General features: G+C 46.9%; 2 protein-coding genes across 5 annotated transcripts; both read right to left on the bottom strand.

Moving 5' to 3' along the window:
* Positions 1–2391: 2391 nt before the first annotated feature.
* On the bottom strand, positions 2392–17582 carry Txnl4a (thioredoxin like 4A). Of its 4 annotated transcripts, XM_021150823.2 has the most exons (4): positions 17492–17582; positions 17050–17239; positions 5995–6098; positions 2392–2760 (listed from the first exon to the last, which is right to left on the bottom strand). In XM_021150823.2, exons 2-4 carry the CDS (start codon positions 17200–17202, stop codon positions 2589–2591), a joined length of 429 nt encoding a protein of 142 aa, XP_021006482.1. In that variant the 5' UTR covers positions 17203–17239; positions 17492–17582; the 3' UTR covers positions 2392–2588. The 4 variants fall into 4 exon arrangements, with proteins under 4 accessions (XP_021006482.1, XP_029327913.1, XP_021006483.1 ...); XM_029472053.1 differs by lacking the exons at positions 17050–17239; positions 17492–17582 and adding an exon at positions 14223–14288; XM_021150824.2 differs by lacking the exons at positions 17050–17239; positions 17492–17582 and adding an exon at positions 8775–8881.
* LOC110284875 (N-alpha-acetyltransferase 11-like) lies at positions 11642–17543 on the bottom strand. The gene is made up of 4 exons (XM_021150822.2): positions 17492–17543; positions 17050–17239; positions 14223–14291; positions 11642–12953 (listed from the first exon to the last, which is right to left on the bottom strand). The coding sequence occupies exon 4, from the start codon at positions 12871–12873 to the stop codon at positions 12211–12213; it is 663 nt and encodes a 220-aa protein (XP_021006481.1). The 5' UTR covers positions 12874–12953; positions 14223–14291; positions 17050–17239; positions 17492–17543; the 3' UTR covers positions 11642–12210.
* Positions 17583–22379: the final 4797 nt, after the last annotated feature.

Genomic DNA, 22379 nt, shown 5'->3' with positions numbered 1-22379 from the left:
AATTAAAAAAAAAAAGATGGCCTAATCGGCCATCACTGGAAAGAGAGGCCCATTGGACACGCAAACTTTATATGCCCCAGTACAGGGGAACACCAGGGCCAAAAAGTGGGAATGGGTGGGTAGGGAGGTGGGCGGGGAGAGGGTATGGGGAACTTTTGGGATAGCATTGGAAATGTAATTGAGGAAAATTCGTAATAAAAAAAATATTAAAAAAAAAAAAGAAAGAAAATGGCTCTGTCTATCTTGTGCAATCTGTTACACAGAGCAATGGGAGGCAGGTTGACAGGAAACGCCTCTGGGAAGAAGCTTTCAGTCAACCCTGGTATCCATCACCACCAGATCGCCACCAGAAGTGATTCCTGGAAGACTCCTTGGATCAAGTTGGTGAAGGTCCCAGGAATGAAGTTGCTCAGTGGCAGCATCGAACCTCAGCACAGGCCACATTGATACCAGCGGCGACTTAAAGCTGACTCAGCTCTACCTGCTAGCAGTAGCTTTCCCCACGTGGTGGTTTGAATATGCCAGGCCCAGGGGAAGTGGCACAGTTAGGAAGTGTGGCCTTGTTGGAGTAGGCATGACCTTGTTAGAGGAAGTCCGTCACTGTGGGCGTGGGCCTTGAGGCTCCCATGCTCAGGTTCCACCCAGTACAGATGTCTCATCCTCTTGGATGCCTACAGAGGAGAGTCTGATCCTGGCTGACTTCTGATCTAGATGTAGAACTCTCAGCTCCTTTTCCAGAACCATGTGTGCCCACATGCTGCCATGCTTTCTGCCATGCTGGTAATGGACTGAAACTCTAAAATTGTAAGCCAGCCCCAAGTAAATGTTACAGAGTTGCCTTGGTCATGGTGTCTCTTCATGGCAATGAAACCCTAACTAAGCCATGCAGGTCCTCTCACATTAGTGATGTACACACCATTACTTTTCCTTCAGTAGATGTGCATGTGCAGAGCAAGGTTGTACCACAAAGTGTTCTCCTGTCACATCGGATTTAAGGACATTCTCGAGGGCTCCAGACACTGAGTTTCCCTTATGTAGGGAATCAAGAGCAACTCCACATGGGACCAGCCATGGCCAGTGAGGAAAGCTAAACTTTTTTTTTCCCCTGACAGGGTCTCACTATATAAGCCAGATAACCAGACTGGCCTCAAAACCAGAGTCTACCTCCCACGTGCTGGCGTTAATTAAAGGCACACACCACCATGCTTGGCTCTACTATTCTTTTAATGAGCGAATTAGTGCTAGGCGTTACATTGCAGCTCTGCATATGAATCTGAATTTTTGCAAGCTAGGAACTGAATACTACCTCTATCACCAAGTGGCATCCCAAGCCCAGACTCATGTTTTGGTTCATCTGACGAGTGCGTTTATTTGTAGGTGAGACATCTGCTTCACTCTTGAGTTTTCCTAATGGGTCAGTGTGTGAACAACAGAAGGTACTGTGCACCTACCAGGCGTCCAGTGAGTGTTCGCCACTGCATACGATGGAGATGCATGGGGCAGGGGTACTGAGGCTTGCCTGAGTCAGGGTGGGGCTCTTCCAGCGTCGGCTCCTGGTATGCTCATCTTTCTCTTCTGAGTTTGTGTTTAGAGATGAGAGGGTAGACCCAGGTCCCTCCACATTGCCAGGAAAAGAAGAAACAAGAGGAAGCTGACGTAGATAAGGGGACTTGTGCTGGGTGGAATGAGGACCCTGCTTCCTTAGGAAGCATGCCACAGACATGCTCTGAGGAAGAGTGGAGGACTATTCACTGAAGGGAAGCGCCAGGCAATTGCTTTTTTTGTAGTTGTGTTTTGAGCTCAGCTGACTGGCCTCAGCCAGAAGCAGGAGTGAATCCTACCTGGATTACAGTGCTGTTTTATATGCTGAGTAAGATTAAGACTGGATCCTCTTATGGGTTATGTCACCCTAAATTAATATGTTGATGTTTTAAGCCCAGAATCTCAGACCATGACCTCATTTGGAGTGACTATCATACGTAATTGGTTAAGATGAGGCTGTACAGAGGTGAGGTGGCCCCAGGCAAGGTGACTGGTGTTTGTAAGTAGGGTATGTTTTGAGATTGACATACACATGATACACATGACTTGTAAGGAAAACGGCAAAGACTGGGATAACATGTGCCCAATCCAAGGTTCACCAAGGATGGCCAACAACCTCCAGAGCCAAGGGGCTGCTGCAGATGGCCCACAGCCTCAAATGGAATCCAGAACCCAGCCACCTCAAGCTCACACCTCGAGAAATGTCCAGCTACAATGTCTTTGCTCAAACCACCCAGTCTGGGGTAGTTTGCTTGACAGCTCTGGCAACCGCTCGAAGATACAAAACCCGACAGCCTCATGGGACAAACACTGGAATTTCACTCCGAGAGTAAAGACATTGACACGCAGTAAAGCACAGCAGATCCCCACTGCTCCCTTGCCATGTTTATTTGCTTCAGCTAGTTAAGGCTCTGTAACCCTCATCTCAAGGATCCTCCAGCTCTACAGCAATGTTGTGCTGCAGGGTCTTTCCAGAGGCTATGAGAGCAGAGGATTTCTATGTAGAAGAGGCTCTCAGTGTCCTTTGCACAGCCTGAGGGCAGGGCTCAGTATCTGTACTTGGTAGAATAGTCCTTGGGAGACACCACCAGACCCCGGCCTTTGCGGGCGCCACGGTACACGGTCTCTATGATGTCAACCATTTCTTGCTTGTCTTCCATGGCCCAGTTGATCTTGTTGTTGTTGCCAGTGCCCAAATCAATCATGATATGTTTGTTTCTGAAAGAGAAAAGAGAAGCAATGCTCACAGAGAGAGCCCCCACCATGCCTGTTCTCTCTCTGTTCTAAGCACCTGGAATGTCATTTAAGGGCACTGCCATCCAAAGAGATCACAGTTCAAAACAAAATAAAGCCGGGCAGTGTGGCACACACCTTTAATCCCAGCACTTGGGAGGCAGAGACAGACAGATTTCTGAGTTTGAGGGCAGCCTGGTCTACAGAGTGAGTTCCAGGACAGCCAGGGCTACACAGAGAAACCCTGTCTCAAAAAAACCAAAACCAAAACCAAACCAAACAAACAAACAAAAACAAAATAAAGACAAACACTAAATATCATTTTCTAGAAATGAAACACAGCAGCCACATACTCTTCTTGCATTCTTCTGTATTTTCTTTGCATTTGTGTGTGTGTGAGTGTGTGTGTGTGTGTGTGTGTGTGTGTGTGAGAGAGAGAGAGAGAGAGAGAAGGTCCCATTGCCTCTGCCTCCTGAGTGTTGGACTGAGAGCATGCACCACTGCGCCCTGCAACTGTGCATTTATGTCTAGGACTGTGAAGACCAAGGACAGCTGTATCGTTTGGAAAGACATGCAGTTTTCCTGAGGTGCTCTCATCTTCCTGAACGAGCAATGGGCAACCTCTCACGCTTTGCTCACACAGACTTGGTACAGCTTTACCAAAGGCTTTGTAACCGTGAGTTGAGAACGATGACTCTGCCCATGCTGTCACGCTGTGACTGAGAAGCAAACAAGCCTCGTCACTTGTCCTTCAGAGGATAGGCCTTTTCCCCACTTAGGAACCTGCATTGGCACTTTCTGAATAAAGATGCTAACCCCTGCTGCACTTGCATGAATTTTTCCAGGTTTCTAAAGATCTGCTTGTTATCAGTCTAACTTTTCACTCCTACAGACCACACATTGGCTTCCACGATGGTCCATGAGCATGCTTCATGGGTTTTGAACACAGTGAGACGGTCAGTTTGACACGACTTCTGTGTCAAACACTCGCTCCCAGGGTAGCATTCCATGTCCTCAGCTCAGGAATGGGGTGGACACCCACATCTCCTCCCACCCACACACATACACAGCAGCCCTGCTGGCCTCCATGGCTTACTCTCTGTGAGCACACTGGGCATAACTAGTCCTTTATATACCTGGGAGCCCTGTGCGATTCAGACAGGCTTCAGTCAGTTGTATCTCTGCAAAGGTTTTTGTAAAGAGGAGCCTGGCTTCTCTTACTCTGTCCCAGTCCTAAGAGTAAAACCTTGTAGGTGCTCAGTGCACACAATGGTCCTAATTAGATAGTATCCTAATGACCTCAAAGACACCAGCTATGTCCCCTATCCACATACCAACATTGCTCCCTGAAACTCCTTCCACGCCCATCACTGTAAAGATGGCCCCTCTGTCGCACGTAAAGTGAGGCCTTGTTTCTCACAAAGAGGAGAGGGAACTTGGGTTGCGCACTGGGAGCTACTGTGTCCTGAGCTGCATGGGCAGCAGAACTTGTTAGTAATGAGCCTGTTTATTAGCACGCAAGATTTCCAAATAACAAAGTGCTGCCTGCTTTCTCACTGTCAGTAAAAGGAGCAGCGGTGATAAATTCCCAGCTTCTCCAGATAATGAGATGCCTTGAAAGATCACAGGCCAGAGCACTCAGACAGAGGAGATAAGGTGGGTGTGTCTCCCAAGGGTGAGAGGCCCTCCCAACCTCTAGGAGGCTTCTGGACTGGGAACATCGGCTCATGGCTCATCAGGACTTACCCAGAGGCAGATAGCTCCGGTTTAACTCATACCCTCAAACTGTGAAGGACAGAGTGGACTGTGGAGAAGAGAATGGCCCCCACTGTGGCTCAAAGAGGCAGGTCCACCTGTCCAGCTACAAACATCAGTCATGAAGGGAACTTGGTTAGATCCCTTCCCGGAGGGAGCAGGCAGCTAGGAGGGTAACAGCAAGCCTTATTAAAGCGTGTCTGGCCCTGGAGGTGCGTGCGCAGATATAAGGGTGCTGCATGTGGAGAGGGAGGGAAAGAGGCTCTGTGTTTCTGTCCAATCCCTCTGAGCTAGAATTGCTGGAGGCGTCATCACTTATATCTTCAGCCTCACAGGTAACGACTTCACAGGGAAGGGGTCACTCTGTAGACGTCCGACCATGCTGACAGGATGTCCTGGACAATGAGGACTACGAACTGCTGGTTCCAGGAGTGGAATCTCAAGGGTCCTTGGAAACCTTGGAGAGGGTCCTGGTTTGCTTAAGGTTAGGATAATCTCAAGGAGTAATAGACAAAATCCTAAAACACCTCCCCGTGGCCCTGTGACTACTGCTGTGACACTCACTGCACAGGACATTTCAGACATGAGTCAATTTCCTCAGCAGTAAGAGGAGATTATCCTGGATCACCCAGGCTCGCACTAACCAAGCCCTCCCTCAAGTCAGAGGATTGTGTACAAAGCGCTCACTGTGACAGACAACGGATGCTGCCTTTCTCAGACAGAGGAGTCCTGACGAGCAGAGTAGCTCCCACCATCAGCAGCAAGAAGAAAAGCCTCCGACACCTGAACAGGACTCCAGTCAATTACTCAGCCTACAAGTCACGCCTGAGAGACTTCTTACCTTAGCCCAGAGCTGTGAGTTCACAAATGAGAGCCCACTTACACCGTTAAGTCTGTGCATGAGATTAAACTCACAACCCTGCTTGTCAACTTGGACACTACCTTTGGAGTTCTAGGACTATCTACCAACTTCTTCAGTAATTACAGGAGACCATTTTGATGAGCAGAGCCAGGAGGTATCTTTTTCAGATCTCCATCGAAGATGGAGCGGATGAAGCAGCCTTGACATGTACCCAGCAAAGCAGCTGAATCCAGGTCGTCTTCTTGGAGGATTTCAAAGGACACCGCATAAAGTCAGTGCTAATATCTAGCAAGTGAAGCTATATATAAAAGGTTTGTTCATCAGCAGATTTTATTTGAAGGCATCTTAAATGCCAGAAAGAATGACTTCCGTTTAATTATACTTCACACCAGTTTCTGGACAGAGTGTCAAAAGAGTTACCTGTTGCTGAGTGAACGTTACGCTGGAATTAGTGCTTTATACCTATTTAAGATTCACACTGTGCACACTGACTGCCTCGTGGTAAACTGCACAACTGACTTCTCCCTGAACCAGGGGACCTGTCCCATTGAACTTCCAAACCAACAGGACTGCACGTAAGCAGCAGCGTTCAGACAACATACCTGAAGAAGAACATGACAGTGCAGGGGTCGTACAGCTCGTACATCTTGTTGAAGTCAGGCACTTCTGTGATATCCACAAGATAAATAACTGCAAAATTTTTAACCTGGAAAGAGATTTTTAAAGACTGAAATAAGAGATCAAACTGGCTTTCATTTTATAAAAGCAAATTAAAGCAAAACCAAGACCATCTAACTGGGCATTTTTTTTCAAACCAGTTACTGAATATTTCTTCCCCAGAGCTGACGAAGGAAAACCACATGGTCCTGCCAGGTTCTGACCAATGCCACTTACAGCTCCCTCTGACATTTCCACGGCACTCAAGAACTAAACTTGTCTCAGGCACCAAGTTAATCAAGTCCTGCAGGAAATGCCCACAGCCCTCTCACCTATCAATGAGCCATTTTTGAGTTTCGGTAAGTCTGTGCTTTGACAATTACTCATTCCATACATTATAAGCTAGCTTATCCCAGTCCACCATCTCTTCTCCAATTGCTTTTGTTTTAATGCTTGCAAACACCAGTAGTTATTATTCCACATGCTAAATTTTCTACAGTTTATTACAATTTCTATAATTTCCAAGGCCAAATGTATAATATTAGAAATTTTTTTAAAAAAGACTAAAAGCACCAGGCAGTGGTAGCGCACGCTTTTAATCCCAGCACTTGGGAGCCAAAGGCAGGCGGATTTCTGAGTTCAAGGCCAGCCTGGTCTACAGAGTGAGTTGCAGGACAGCCAGGGCTACACAGAGAAACCCTGTCTCAAAACAAAAACAAAAACAAAACAGATTAAAAGCACCCTAAATCCCATTGCTGTTAATATTTTTGCTAATTTCTCCCCTACCTTTTCCTAGATATATTCTAAAACTATAACACTTTAACAAAAAATGGCCATACAGTGTTCCACTTCCATGACAGGCATTCCTGTCCACCAAAGGCTGCCCTTGGCTGCCTGTTACTCATCAGATGACTAGGCTGTGTCAGATGGCTAGGCTGTGTTGGAGTAATCTTTGCTTATTTCCTAAGAGCATCAATAATTCTATTCTGCATAATGACTTTAAATTTATGTATATAGTTCTTAAGGATAAACCTTAAAACAACCTTAGACACAGAGTGTGATGTGTTATGGCAAGATGGCTAAGCGGGTAAGAGCACTGACTGCTCTTCCGAAGGTCCTGAGTTCAAATCCCAGCAACCACATGGTGGCTCACAACCACCTATAATGAGATCTGATGCCCTTTTCTGGTGTGTCTGAAGACAGCTACAGTGTACTTAGATATAATAATAAATAAATCTCTGGACCGGAGGGAGTGGGGCTGACTAGAGCGAGCAGAGGTCCTAAAAATTCAATTCCCAACAACCACATGAAGGCTCACAACCATCTGTACAGTGTACTCATATACATAAAAATAAATAAATATTAAAAAAAAAAGAATGCTCTGTGCACTATATAAAGGCAGGACTTAGACAAGAGTCTTAATTCCTCACCCCCAAGTGACTCTAGGAGGGTCACTACAGATGAAGTTAGTCAGGGTCCACATGAGGTTAGGTCTAGGAGGTGGGTCCCAAATCCATGACTGCTCTCTATAGGGACAAGGCCACATGACAGCCACTGGGAAACATGGGGACCAGAGATGTGAATACAAGTTGGAGACACCAGCAACATCTCGGCAGCACCAGGAGCAACCAACTAACAAACCAACTGATCTATCTCTCACTTTCCATTCTTCCTTTAAGAAAGATTAAGCGGATTACCACGGGTATGTGTGCGGGTGCAGGGGCATGCCCAGCATGTGCAAGGATTGAGGGTAACTTTAGGAGACAGTTTTCTCCTTTCACCATGAGATGTTCCGAGGAGTGAACTCAGGTTATCAGGCTTATAAAAGTGGCAAATACTTTTAACATCTTGCTATATACTCACCCTCCTTATTCCTTGACATATTATCTTATTTTATATTCAAAAGAGCTTTACCAAGTTGCCCTTAGAGCAGAAAGTCACTAGCTGGCCCAAGGACAGACAAGAACATACCTCCAAGCCCGACTCCATGATCTTTCCTAAGTAGCTTTACTATCCGAGGTGTCAATACTGTTGACTTGGTATTTTCCTTAGCTGAAGACTAAAGATTGCACAACACTAAGGGCTCTTGCTATCAAGCCTGACAACTTCAGGATAAGGCTACAATCAACTATGGTGTCTGCGCACATGTATACACAGCTACACACACACACGGAGCCTTTTTGTTGGGGGTCTGTCTCAGATAAGATCTTATTATACACAGCCCAGGATGACCTCCCATCTGTGCTGTAGTCCAAGGGGATCTTGACGGTGTGACCCTTCAGCTTCTGAGCACAGGGATTACAGGTGTGGACGACCTGACCAAGCTATCACCCAGCTATTAATACCTCAGTGCTTTTCCCCTTTGCGGCACTGGATTGAACCCGGGGCCTCATGCGTCCTAGGTAAGCATACACTGACCTTGATCTCTGGCTTCTTGTATTTTGAAACAGGCTCTCACTACATTCCCCTGACTGGCCTTGAACTCATGTCACAGCCCAGTCATGCCCTGAACTTGTGATCCTCTTGCTCCAGCCCCCCAAGTTCTGAAATGGCAGGCACCCGCCATTATACCTATTTCCTTTATTTCTTAATGGCTAATATTTCTAAAACCTACCAGCTGGACTGGGCACAGAACTTAGTGAGAGGGTTTGCTACATGTGCAAAGTCCTAGGTTCAATCCCCAGTGTTTCCCCACCAGGCTACCTGCAAAAAACCAAACTCTCACCTTATCCATAGGCCAGTGGAGCGCTTGCCCTGGACTGGATTTCCAGAACCTCGAAAACAGACCCCACCCAGAAATCCAGTATAGTAACATAGTTCATGGTGAGTGACCTGGCGCCTGGGATCTGCTTCCAAAGGGAAAGCACAAAGGGAGCTGGAGAGGGCCACACCAACTGCGCAACAGGCACTGGCTGTGCTCCACTGCTGGTAAGCCTCCAAGTGTCCGTAAGGTGACAGGCTATACCTAACAAGGACTCCTCCTCTCTTCAGCTTTAGATCTTAACTGTGGTACATGGTACACTGTGCATGTCCATGCCCCACGGTCTAAATGTCTTGGCACATAAAGAATACGTGCCGTGCACATGTCACGGTGCATGAAGGATGTGTGTGCACTACCATCGTGGGGCGCAAGGGATGTGTGCTTTTGCTAGTCACTCTAGAAATCATTAACACCGCTCTCTTACCTCACGCACATCTTAGCTGCATCTCAGTTCACTGAACAGGTATTTCTGAAACTCTGCTTTCCCATCGTATCCACGCTGAAATTATTAGCGAGGCTACCAGGATCCAGCTTCCTTAGTAAACACATTCCATCCTGGTATTATTTAAAAATAAACGAGCTCACTCCAGAGGTTGAGGCCATGGGATCATGGGATTAGGAGTGGAAGCTGTGTTCCATTTTCTGTTCATTTGTCCAGGATCATTCTGTACACACCAACTGCACAACCATTTACACATGGGGCATCTAGCTCCCAGGGAGAACACCTCAATAAACCACCTGCTTGAAGACACAAATGTTTCTCCTGTCTTTAAGCTTAGTCTGGCCCAGCATCATTATTATAATTAGACAAAGACTCCATTATGTAAGTCCCTATGGCATGTCAAACACACACACCGTAGGGACTTAAACACTTCAGGGCAGATTGGCTGAAAGTGTCAAAGTGTCTACACCACGTACAAGGGACTTCTTGATCATGAATTCTAACCCTTTCAACAGCATGAGACCTTGTCTGTGTTTTACATGCCAAGAATTTAGGGTTCAAAGCATCAGGAGGAAACTGCAGAACTGCCCCAGGTACCTCTGGATGAGAATTTCTGAGCTGAGCTACGAGGAAACTGTTCTGCCTGGGGAGGTAGAGGAAGAACTGTGAAGGGTGGGAGCCATTCAGTAAAGAGAGCTCCAACTGAGCAGGGCAGTGGTGGTGCACGCCTTAAATCCCAGCACTTGGGAGGCAGAGGCAGGCGGATTTCTGAGTTCGAGGCCAGCCTGATCTACACAGTGAGTTCCAGGACAGCCAGGACTGCACAGAGAAACCCTGTCTCAAAAACAAAAAAACAAAACAAACAAAAACAAAACAAAAAAGAGAGCTCCACTTATAAAGACAGACATAGCTGGGCGGTGGCATCAACTTTAATCCCAGCATGGGTGGAGGGTGAGAGGCAGGCCGATCTTTGAGTTTCGAGGCCAACCTAGTCTACAAAGTAAAGTTCCAGGGTAGGCTACGCAAAGAAACCCGGTCTCCACCACTGCCTGGTCTACAGAGTGAGTTCCAGGACAGCCAGGGCTACAGAGAAACCCTATCTCGAAAAAAACAAACAAAAAGAAACCTGGTCTCAAAACAAAACAAGAAAAAGACAGACACAAGACAGAAGTCAAATCCCATTTCTAGCTTCTGGATGAGAAAGCAGAACCAGGAATCTCTTCTTGGAGGGTCTACTTACAAGACCCTAGACACAGGCCAGTCTTAGGTATCTGAGAAAGACACCAGAAGATGGCTTTTAGGTACTGTTTGGAAAGAACTTGAGGCTGGGTTGTGGAAGTCCACCTCATGGCCACATTTGCTTCACCAAACAGTCCCAAGCACAGGTGCTGATGCTGGGACTTCAGTGTTAGCATAGAAGCCCTTTACAGGGGAAAGATGAGAGGGCTAGTAGTCACAGCACAACAGGAAACCTACCAGCAACAGAGCCAAGGCTTAGCATGTGTGAGGCCCACACTGGAATCTCGACCCCAAAACCCAATCGATAAGGAGGCGCCTGTGCTGAGGTCCCTGAAAACTGAGTCTGACAAGACTAAAACGCTGTGTGACTCCTGGGCAAGACAGGAGAAGCTGCTTCCGAAGCTCTGAGGAAGGGGATTAACCAAGGAAACGACCACGGAGAGGGTGAGGAAGTCCCTGGCAGACAAGACAGGGCAGTTAGGTGGGTAGTGAAGGATCGCATCCTGCAGCCTTCACTCTGTTCTGTGGATGAAGGGCTGTGTGGTGGACACCACGGACCTGCTGTTCTTCCTTAGAGGGCGCTGAGGGGAGGGGTGAAAGTGGAAACACCACAAACCAAAGACCCAGGTTCCTGGCAAGAGTTTTGCTAAGCTCTTAACTTGGAGTCCCAGCAGGCCCAGGGCTTACTGTGTAGATCAGACTAGCTTGGAACTTTAGATCGAGAGCTGGGATCAAAGGGGTGCCTCACCACTGGCTTAATCTATCCATTTTTAATGGCTTGCCAACATCTTAAGTGTCATAAAGTAGAAATACTCATTTCATATGCAATACAGCAAAGTTAAAATTAAAATAAATTATTAATAGTGGAAAGACGAACCTGCCTTCTACAGATTTAACTACCAATCCAATAAAGGTCAAAATGGGGATTATTGTGATTATTTACAGCCAACTCGACTCCCCAGTCCCCTATAGACAGAAACTGGGAAGAGCAATGTCCTCTCAAAAATGAAAACCTCGGTAGTTTTAGAACTCTTCAGGAAAACCCAACACCCCACCAGGTAGAATGTTTCCTCCGCAGAGGCGCCCTGGAGACTTAAACCCAAAGCACCAGGTAAGGACTGACCAATGAACTCCCACAACAAACATGGACTCCTTTTTATATTTTTATTTTTTCAGGTTAGAGAATGCAATTTAATTTCTGCGTGTTCTTTCCTTAGAGCTACAAATTCTGCTTTAGTCTAACACCTATCACCTTCTCCCACAGGAAAGGGACCATTCTTCTTCAAAAAGAGGGAGGGCCAGGCAGGGCAGGGCAGGGCAGTTTCCACAGAAAGCAAGGGCAGGTACTTGATGATTCTACTCCAAGAAAAAAAAAAAAAACCCAGATAAATAATGCAAAGGCCGGAAGCTGGGGATCTTGAGCTGTCCCCACTTCCTGTTTGGCATTCCAAGCGGAAACCTGCAGGATACACAGTCACAACAGTACTGAGCAGAATCAAGAAAGGGGCTGCACGGCAGTCCTGGGGCGGGCTTCCTTGACTCCCGCACAGCAGGTTCTGTGTCTAGCTGTGCCTCCATGATCACACGGGTTATGCAGAAGGTTGCTGCTAAAGCTTTGAAAGGAGAGCCATTCAGGTCCCATTTAGGGACCACAGAGCAAGGTTCCCAAGAACAATGTGGCTAAAACACAAGGACCTGCAGTGCTCAGGCAGGCAGGCTCTAGGAGGCAGACCCCAAGGTCTGCAAGCTGTCTTGGACATCAGTGCTGTCTTTGCCGTCACTACCACTGTCACCTCCGGCCAGGTTCTCCTGCTGACTGGCCTCTTCAGAACCAGGAAGTGTGCTACCCTGATTCTCCTTGGAGCCCAGAACCACATATCTGCCTTTCTTCAGCACCAGCTGCCGTCTCAGCTCATCGGCCATCTGCGAGAGATCTCGCTTCATAGCATATGCGTCTTCCCCATCTGCATAGTACTTGGGCTCCACCTCGCTAACCTGGAAGTTCAGGGTGTTGGAATACAGGTGCAGAGCCGCCCGGTTGCTCTTCCTGACATGCAGGGATACATACTTAGCGCTGAAGTTCTCAATCATGGCCCTGGAAGCCTGGTCCATGAGCTTCTGGGCCAGGCCGAGGCGCCGGTGGGAGCGTTTCACAGCCAGCGAGGTGATGTGTCCGTGAGGGACATCATCAGGATCCTCCTCCATCTTGGCCAGGACATAGCCCACGATCTTGCCATCCTCGTCCTCGGCGATGTAGGAGAGCTGGGGCCAGGAGAGGCCGTGGTAGAAGTAGTACTTCATCTGGTAGTTCTCGGGCAGGCACAGCAGGTTGCAGTGCTGCATGTTCATCAGGTCATCTGGCCGAGCCCGGCGGATGTTCATATTGGCGGCAGACAGGCCTGTCAGACTCCGCACAATCACAGAGGATGCCTCAGAGCACAAGCGACACCAGCACCGTTTGCCTCGAGGAATTGACACAAAGGTGTATTTCAAAACTCAAGAAACACAGCACTGTCATCACAAATGTATCTCTGGAGAGTACGGATTATCAGATATAGTCCTGGTTAAACAGCCTCAATTTAACTACACAACCTTAATTCTGTACTCATGCTCCGAGATGCTCTTATCCAACCAGACCTCACAGTCTCTGCAAAGCCTGCACTCCTCTAGCGAAGATGGGATACACGCAGTGCAGGAGTTAGAGAAGGGGCCAGTGCAGCAGGGACCTCCCTGGCCCCTGCTAACCTCTGAGTCTTTTTCGGTTCTATCTGCACCAGTGTGTGTGCAACATATCTCAAAGAGGGGCTGCCTGGGCTCTGGCTCATGCTCCCATGTGGGTAAGATATGGACCAGTAGCACAGTCTCCCGTTACTGGCCAGCCATTTACCAGTTCACTACAATTTCCACCTGATTTATATAAAACTGAGATGAAAGTGGATGTCCACTACTTTTTTCTTCCAATAACCATTTTGAAAATCTAAAATGAAAAGGAAAAACACTGCTTTGCACCTGCCCAGTGGATTTACTTCCTGTGGCTATGGAACTTTAGAAAGCATGGGCAACAGTAATCCTTAGTCTCGTGCAGGACCGGCTCCCTAGTATTCTTTAAAAGCCCTATGGACATTATTTGTCTTGTATAGTTTTCTAAAATTTTGTCATGCATTTGTATGCGTAACGTGTATATATATGTAGAACATAACGTGCCATCACACATGTGAGGCGGTCAGAGAATAAACGAGGGAATTGGTTCTTTCCTTGACTCTGATGTGGATTCTGTGGCAATGCCTCCATCTGCTGAGCTGTCTCATCAGCCACAATGATTCTTTCAGAACATACCATCACATTTCATCCCTGAAGATATTAAATGCCATTTGTATGGGCCTTTTAGTATATTAAAAACACTCACCATTTTTGCATGTCACAGTATTAAGGGGATACTGATATCTAGAAGCACTTTTGTGACAAAGTACATTCCTACCCCATGGGAAAAGAGAAGGCTCATGAAATAATCTTTCTTCAAAACTGCCTGAAGTCATTTTACAGAGGACCTACTCAGTAAGCGCTAGATCTAAGTCTGCGTGCTCCCTACCACTGTTCTTCCTCAAGTACTGAACTCAGTAACTCCAGCATCACGGGAGGTGCACACTGCAAGTAGTAGCAGCAGCAGCATGCTGGCTAAAGCAACTTTAGGGCACTCAAGTCCAGCCTGCACACACGCAACTTTTACTCACTTTAAAACAGCTGGGACATCCAAACAGGACTCATACAAGATGAGGAAGATCTCCCACTAGCTTCCATTTCTGCGGAGGGAGATTTTTAAATAGTTATACTGTTCTTTACATACTAAAATCTTAAATTTCAAAAATTTATGTTGAAAATTCCCTGGAGTTCCCAAACTTACGAATGTGTATTTTGCCATTATACTAAGGAAGTAGAACAATAGTGATTTTAATGTAGTTCAAACTTACATTTTTAATAACTATACTAAAACATAGTATTAAAAGTTTATTAAGGGTATGGAAAAGATTGCTCAGTGGTTAAAGAGCTTGCAGGACCCAAGTTCAGACCCCCAGACACCCACATAAATATCAAGAAGACATGATGGCCTACCTTAACTCTAGTCCTAAAAGATGTAAGACAGAGGATCCCTAGAGCAAGCTGGCTAGCAAGATGAGCCTCACTGGCAAGCTCTAGTGTTAAGGAAAGACCTTGCCTCAGTGAATACCGAGGTGAAGAGTGACTGAGGAGGACGGGCACAGGGCACCTGGCTAGCATGGTAGTACCACAGAGTTATTAAGAGGGGCAAAAGGGGAGCTCATTAAGAATGCAATCACATTTTTTGGACAAAAGAAAAAGCAACTTAAAAGACTAAAGGAAATATTTTCGAAGGAGACCAATGAACCCAACACCAAATACAGCGCATGTCTGATGAGTGGGATGGCAGGCCTTGTCTGCACCTGAGGCAGCACTGAGACAACAAGAGAACAAGCACGGGAAACACTTAAGTTCTGTTTAGCTGGGGAGAGCAAAGAGCCTCAGACACAGCCATCCTGACAGGAAAGCCCACCTGATGCTGGTCAAACCACCTTCAGGTCAGAATCATTAAAGGACAGCTGTCCTCAACTAAAGCAGACTCAGCCGTGGACCTGCTTGTAGCGGTGCTTCAGTGAATCTCTGCGTTTGCCTTCTGAGGGACCCAATCACCTCATTCGTACCTCTAGCCTGACTGACAGGACAGCCTGCAACGCCTGCACGAGAGAGACTCCCAGAGGACCAGGGCAGGGCTGGTTGAGAAGCTGCTGCTCAGAAGCTAATCTGCACTGAATCCCCTGGAGGCCTCAGCCCAGACCAACCGTGTTCCAGGGACTCACTTCGGAAGCACTCGCAGAGACACCTGTGACAACTGGACGTCAGAACTGCCCTCCATGGCCTCTCCCAAACACGGAAGCAGAAAGCAACCAACCAGCCAACAGAAAGCCAAATGATGCTGCTTTTTCCTTCACATACACACATCCCCGTGTCTTACTCCAGGGAATGTCTTTGCTATGGTGACCGTGGTTCAGTGGCCTCACTTATAGCTCAAGTCAATAAAGTGACAATCCTGTGGCAGACGTCATTTGAAAGCCAAGAACTACTTTAAGCCAGCAGGTGTTAGCATCATCGGTGAGAAGGAAAGTAGTTCCAGAATTTCTATCAGCGTTAACTCTTCTTTAACTTTCAGGCTAGGCATGGTGGCAAACGCCTTTAAAGCTAGCACTGGAAGGTGGAGGCAGAGGCAGATAGACTTGTCTGCGAGGTCTAAAGACATGTAGACACATGTCTACACAAGTTCCAGGGCTATGTAGGGAGGTCCTGCCTCAAATAAATAAGAAAGTAAATAAAAGAATATTCAAATTACTCATCATTAAATATTACTGTCTTTGTCCTATTGTTGCAATCATAAAAAAGTAAGTCATCCTAAAACCGCGAGGAGGAATTCGCAGAAAAATGAACCACTGGTGGCATAACAGTGCCTGACAATTACACTTCTATTGTCGGGAAATAAGTACTGCCACCCAGCTCATAAATATGGAAAACTAGAATACCAGTTCTACCCAAAGTCAACTTTCAGTATTTGAGTAACTGCAAGCTACAAATCAAGTAACTTACAAAGTGCTTGGAGGCTCATCCCAGGACTTTGGGAGGAGGCAGGGAGAAGGAAAGAATGTGCAAGATCCCTCTGGGCTACACAGTGAATCCGGTTTTCCTCTCTCCCAGAGGCGGGGAGGGGGTGGGGGCTAAAAAGTTCATCATGGTATTAACCTAAAAGTTCTGCTTCATAGATACAATAAATCCATAAAATATCGAGAAAAGGCCAATAATATTAAACTAAACCACCTAAGTAAGCTCCAACAACGCCCAACAAAGCTTGGGAAGTCACTCTGTTCACTACACATTCGGTACATCGTTTTTCTTTTTTGAGACGAGGTTTCTCTCTGTAGCCCTGGCTGTCCTGGAACTCAGAAATCCGATTGCCTCTGCCTCCCAAGTGGTGGGACTACAGGCGTGCGCCACCACTGCCCGGCGATAGATACATTGTTTTTGAGACTGAGTTTTATATAGTCCTGACTGGACTAGAACTCAAAAAGATCAGTGCCTCAGCTTCTGGAGTGCTAGGATTAAATGCATATGCCACCACACCTGGCCCTAGTAAATTCTTTTAAAAACACCGTCTACAGTGGTGCCCGGTAATCCCAGAACTCTGAGACTGAGGCGGCGAGTTCAAGGTCCGTCTGACTATACATATACAAGACCTATCTCGGGACAATCCCTTTCCGTAATCACAAAACAAAAACAAAAACAAAAACAAAAACAAAGTCTATCATCACTTATTTTAGGAGGAAGATAATAAATTTCTTCAAATTTCAAGAAACTCTAACCATTTCTAGCACAAACCTTGCCGGTACATGAACCCCGTCTCTCTGTGGGTCTCTGCATGGAACACAGGACTCCGGCTTGAAATCTGGCGTCCAAACCGCCCTGCGGGGCCCAGCAGGGCGAACACTGCACATGCGTTACCTTTTCGGCGATGCTGTACAGAACCTCGTCCATCTTCATGCAAGTGGGGTCCCAGTCGTGTCCGAAACGAATGACGACCACGCGGTCCTCCTCCGAAAGGATGGCCTGGTCTACCTGCCAGCCATTGTGCAGATGCGGAAGCATGTACGACATCTTGAGCGCGCCTGCGCGGCCGGACGCCGCGAGCTACCTGTGGGTAGAAAGAGCAGAGGGTCGCGACCCCATCCGGACCCCAAGAACCTGGCCTGCACCCCAGACTCTGCCTAGGGCCCCACTGCAAACCTGCAGGCCACCGCACCCCAAACCTCCACTGCTCGCCCCGGGCCTGAAGCCCATACAGGGCATCGGCTCGCACGGGAACCACACCCCCGAATCGCCACCTCCGCAGAGAACACACCCCGGCAGCCCCTGCCCCACGGGGCCACACCAGACGACCTCTAACCTCGTGTGAGCCCACGCGGCCCGACCACCGCGTCCTCCACCCAGCACCAGCTCCTCCCGCGCCGTCACGCGCTGACGCTTTTCGGCGCTGCTGCGCAGGCGCACGCTGGCGTCACGCGCATGCGCGGGGACGTCGCCGTCGGCCTCTGGGTTTCCCCCCTCCCCCACCGGTCGCCGCCCAGCGAGCTGGGCCTGCGCAGAGCGAGCCGTCGGTGAGCGCATCGTGCTCGCCTGCTTGGCGACTCAGTGCCTCTGCTATGGGGGATACCCGAGTCTAATCTCGGGCTCAGCCTCGTTAGCAAGTGCTCCAAAGCACGGTCGAGACCCAAGCGTCCCCACCTCGTAACGCATCTAGTGTTGTGGGGTAGTTTGTCTCTATTTTTATTATTTTTTTCTTTCCTTTTCTTTCTTTTTTTTTTTTTTTTCGAGACAGTGTTTCTCTGTGTAGCCCTGGCTGACCTGGAACTCACTCTGTAGACCAGGCTAGCCTCGAACTCAGAAATCCACCTGCCTCTGCCTCCCAAGTGCTGGGATTAAAGGCGCGCGCCACCACGCCCAGCTTATTATTTTTTTAATTGTGCTGAGAAATATGGCAAGTCTTTGGCCAAACTTCAGCCATGCTCCTGATCTTTTCCATAGGCCTATCTATGCATTCTTCTATAAAATATCTTTCTGCATCATCAGACACTCTTGGATATAATCAAGTTTTTGGACCTGTACCTTACCCCAGAGGTCAGAGCTCCTTGGCTTCAGCCATTATCCTCTTAATTTCTCTTTCACAGATCCATCCCTCTTCACCCATAATGTTCCACAATTGGTAATTGAACACATTTTCCTCCCTACAAGACCACGTTGCAGTGTTCCTGAACCATCTTCTTAAGCTATTAAAAGTAGGAATGATTTTCTTTACCATATCTGTGTGTGTGTGTATGTGTATACATGCACGCGCGCACGCGTGTTTAAGTTTGCCACTTTAACCATTTACTGGCATTAAGTACAAGTCACCACTATCCCTCTCCTGATAAAAATTACAAATTAAAAAGCAACGGTTGAGGAGATGACTCCAAAATAAAAAGCATTTGTGGCTTTTCATGAAAACCCAGGTTCTGGAGCTAGAGAGTTGCCTCAGCAGTTCCAGAGGACCCAGGGTTCAACTCCCAGCTATTGCATGGTGGCTGGCTGTAATTCCAAGATCTGACACCCTTACACAGATATGCATGCAGGCAAAACACTAAGCCACACAAAATAAAACAAGACCCAGACTCGATTTCCAGCACCCATATGTCAGTGGGCAAACGTCCATGACTCCAGTTCCAGGGGACTCAGCACACTCTGGCCTTTTCAGGCACAAGGCACAAAACAGTGCACTTACACATATGTGCAGGCAAAACATTCATACTCATACATCTTTTTTCTTCAACTTCATCCTTGGATCATACATAGTATGTTTGAGGCCAGTCAGAAATATATAAATAAGATCCTGTCTCAAAAATAAATAAAAATAATTTTAGGGGCTGGAGAGATGGCTCAGCGGTTAAGAGCACTGACTGCTCTTCTAGAGGTCCTGAGTTCAATTCCTAGCAACCACATGGTGGTTCACAACCATCTGTAATGGGACCTGATGCCCTCTTCTGGAGTGTCTGAAGACAACTACGGTGTACTCACATATAATAAATAAATAAATCTTTGGGCTGGAGTGAACAGGGCCAGATCAAGCAGGAACAGAGAGAGAAGAAAAGGGGTCTGAAGACAGCTACAGTGTATTTACATATAATAAATAAATGAATCTTTAAAAAATTAAAATACTTTAATACAAATATTTATTAACATATACTGTAGATGTCCTCTAAATATCATAAGGGAGGTCAGACAACTGGAACTGAGACTACAATCAAATTCTAGGGAAAAGGTCCCTCTGAGAAGGAAAAGTAATTGCTTTCCATTTCCTTATCCCTGAAGCTTATGGTAATCACTAAGCTATGTTTTGTTTGTAGATTGACCTAGTTTAGACATTTCAATAAATGGAATTATATGTAGTCCTTCCTCGCTGGTTTATCAAGTCTAGATTGCATCATGCTCTAAAGTTCCACACATCAGTATTTCCTCTTATTTTATTTTATTTTATTTTTTTGGTTTTTTCGAGACAGGGTTTCTCTGTGTAGCCCTGGCTGTCCTGGCACTCACTTTGTAGACCAAGCTGGCCTCGAACTCAGAAATCCGCCTGCCTCTGCCTCCCGAGTGCTGGGACTAAAGGCGTGCGCCACCACGCCCGGCTTCCTCTTATTTTAATATTCAGTTACACAGATACACCGTTCTGTATTATTTCTCCACTAGCTCGTTGGCATTTAGGTTCCTCCCCCTTTTATTAAAAATAGATCCTTTTCTCACATTCTATATCCTGATTACAGTTTCCTCTCCCTTTATTCGTCCCAGCCCCCCCATCCCTCCCATCAGGAGCTTTGCCCCTTCTTTCTATCTCTCATTAGGAAAGAACTGGCTTCTAAGAGATAACATGTAACCAAATAAGACATAAAGTGAAACAAAAACAGTCACATCAAAGCTGGACATGAAAAAAAAAATAGCAGAAGGAAAGCTCCCAAGAGAAGGCACAAGGATCAGAGAATCACTTGTTCACACACTCAGGAGTCCCATAAAAACACTAACCTGGAAGCCACAATAATGCACACACACACACACACACGCCCAGAGGACCTGGTGTAGATCCAGACCCATGCAGGCGCTGTGCGTGCCGCCTCAGTCTCTGTGAGTGTATATGATCCTTGCTCATGTTGATTTAGAGAATTTTGTTTTCTTGGTGTCCCCTTCCCCTCTGTATATGGTCATGCCTAGCTTCTTCCTCAAGTCTGTCTCGCTTTCTTGGAGGCCTGGCACCTCTGTGGAACAATGCCTAAGTCTGATCCCTGGCCCAGCATTGTTAGTAAGTGCTTCAAAGGACAGCCAAGACCCAACTGTTTCCAACTCGTTACACACCTCATATTGTGTGAGGTAGTGGTTTGCCTTTAAACTACTTCATCTTGTGTGAAACAGTGATTAAGGCCGTGGTTTGCGCCAGATGATGCCATTTTCGATGCAAAGAAAGAAAGGCAGAGTGGACTTTGAGTCTTATTTGTGTTCAAAGATACCAAAAACTACCTGGCACCAACTATAAAGCAAAGGCTAAGAAATAATGTTTCTATAACTAAAAAAAGAGATCAGATGCAAAGCTTTTAAAGTAAATGGGTAGCATATGGGCACAGCGGCATATTAAAACAGTCTCAGGAAAACCAGGCCCAAGAACGAGTGTGCAACACCCCTGCCTTGAGCCCCATAACAAAGAGGACATCTGCAACCGTGACAGCAATGGCTCCAGCCCCGCCTGCCAGCCTGTTACTGGGAGACCCATTCATCAAGGTGTCCAAAGGTAATCAAAACGACTGCCTGTGGCGCTTTCAGGGCAGCATGAGTGTCGTTGCTTGATGGGGCCCGCTCCAACTGTGAACCTCCCACCTTTTGCTCATCTGTCTGGACACCAGCTTTGCAATTTGCCACTATTATTCTGCGTCTTGCCTTCCACAGTCCAATGTCTCTGGAGCTCAGCTCTAATCTTAAGATCAGCTCTAACTTTCAGACTGGAGACCCTGCAGCTTGGCTCTGAAATTCCAGCAGATCTACAGCTGGGTTTCTTATATTTTCTAAACACCTGCAGTGACTCTCCCTATCTGCATTAGCTATCTGCTTCTGTCTCCAGTAAGGCCTGGTTGAACTCTGGAACCTCTTTAAAACTTTTGTAGCCTTCACTAACCTGTGTAATGATTTACACAGGTCCCCTGTGAGGGCTAAAGACTCTAACTATGGAGCCAGGCATGCCTGAAGACCTTTTGCTCTGGGATGCCTGGGAGCGCCTAGCGAACTTCATGTGTGAGAAGAATAAGACAATGGGCTGTGAGGTATCAGCAGCTGCCCTTGCCTCTGGAAAACCCACTTATTGCGGTGGGGAAGAGATGGAATGGTCTTTGCTTGTTTTGAGACAGGGTTTCTCTGTGTAGCCCTGGCTGTCCTGGAACTCGCACCATAGACAAGGCTGGCCTCGAACTCAGAGATCTACCTATGCCTACCTCCCACGTGCTGGGGTTAAAGACGTGCACCATCACCGACCAGCAAAATGGTCGTTTTATTATTACATATTGTGGAAGAAGAAAAAAAAGAAAACCAGAGGAAAGTAAAATAGTTTTCCTACCCAGTTGTCGATGCCACGTATGTTTGTAAAGCACACCTTTCTGATGTCTGTCTTTAAAACCCCACCTTAACCCCACTTTCTGCACATCGTGCTGTGTGGCTCTAAGGCTGCTTGCTGTCCTTCTGCTAACAGTAAGAATAAATTCATTTAACCAAAATTTGGATTGAGACTGTCTTTGGTCTTTCCCAGTGGATTCAAATGCCACAAACAGGACAAAGCTTGTTACTCTGTTCCCAGGCTTGTACCAGGGTAATCAATCAATCAATCTCTCCCCCCGCCTCTTAAATATTTATTTATTTATTTATTTATTTATTTATTTATTTATTTAATGTATGTGAGTACACTGTTGCTGACTTCAGACACACCAGAAGAGGGCATCTGATCCCCTTACAGATGGTTGTGAGCCACCATGTGGTTGCTGGGAAGTGAACTCAGGACCTCTGGAAGAGCAGTCAGTGTTCTTAACTGCTGAGCCATCTCTCCAGCCCTCCATGGTTATTTTTCAATGCGCTGCCATGCAGCGGGCCCTTTGGCTGATATGGGAAAAAATTCAGTCTTATTCTGAATTGCTAACACCCACTGAATAAGGTAGAAAAGATGATTAGATTCGGGTTCATTGCGAGTGTGTGTGTGTGTGTGTGTGTGTGTGTGT

This window comes from Mus caroli, chromosome 18 (genome assembly GCF_900094665.2).
Source record: "Mus caroli chromosome 18, CAROLI_EIJ_v1.1, whole genome shotgun sequence".
Taxonomy (NCBI): Eukaryota; Metazoa; Chordata; class Mammalia; order Rodentia; family Muridae; genus Mus; species Mus caroli.
The sequence above is the reverse complement of the archived record's forward strand: the minus strand, read 5'-3'. Positions and strand labels throughout refer to the sequence as shown.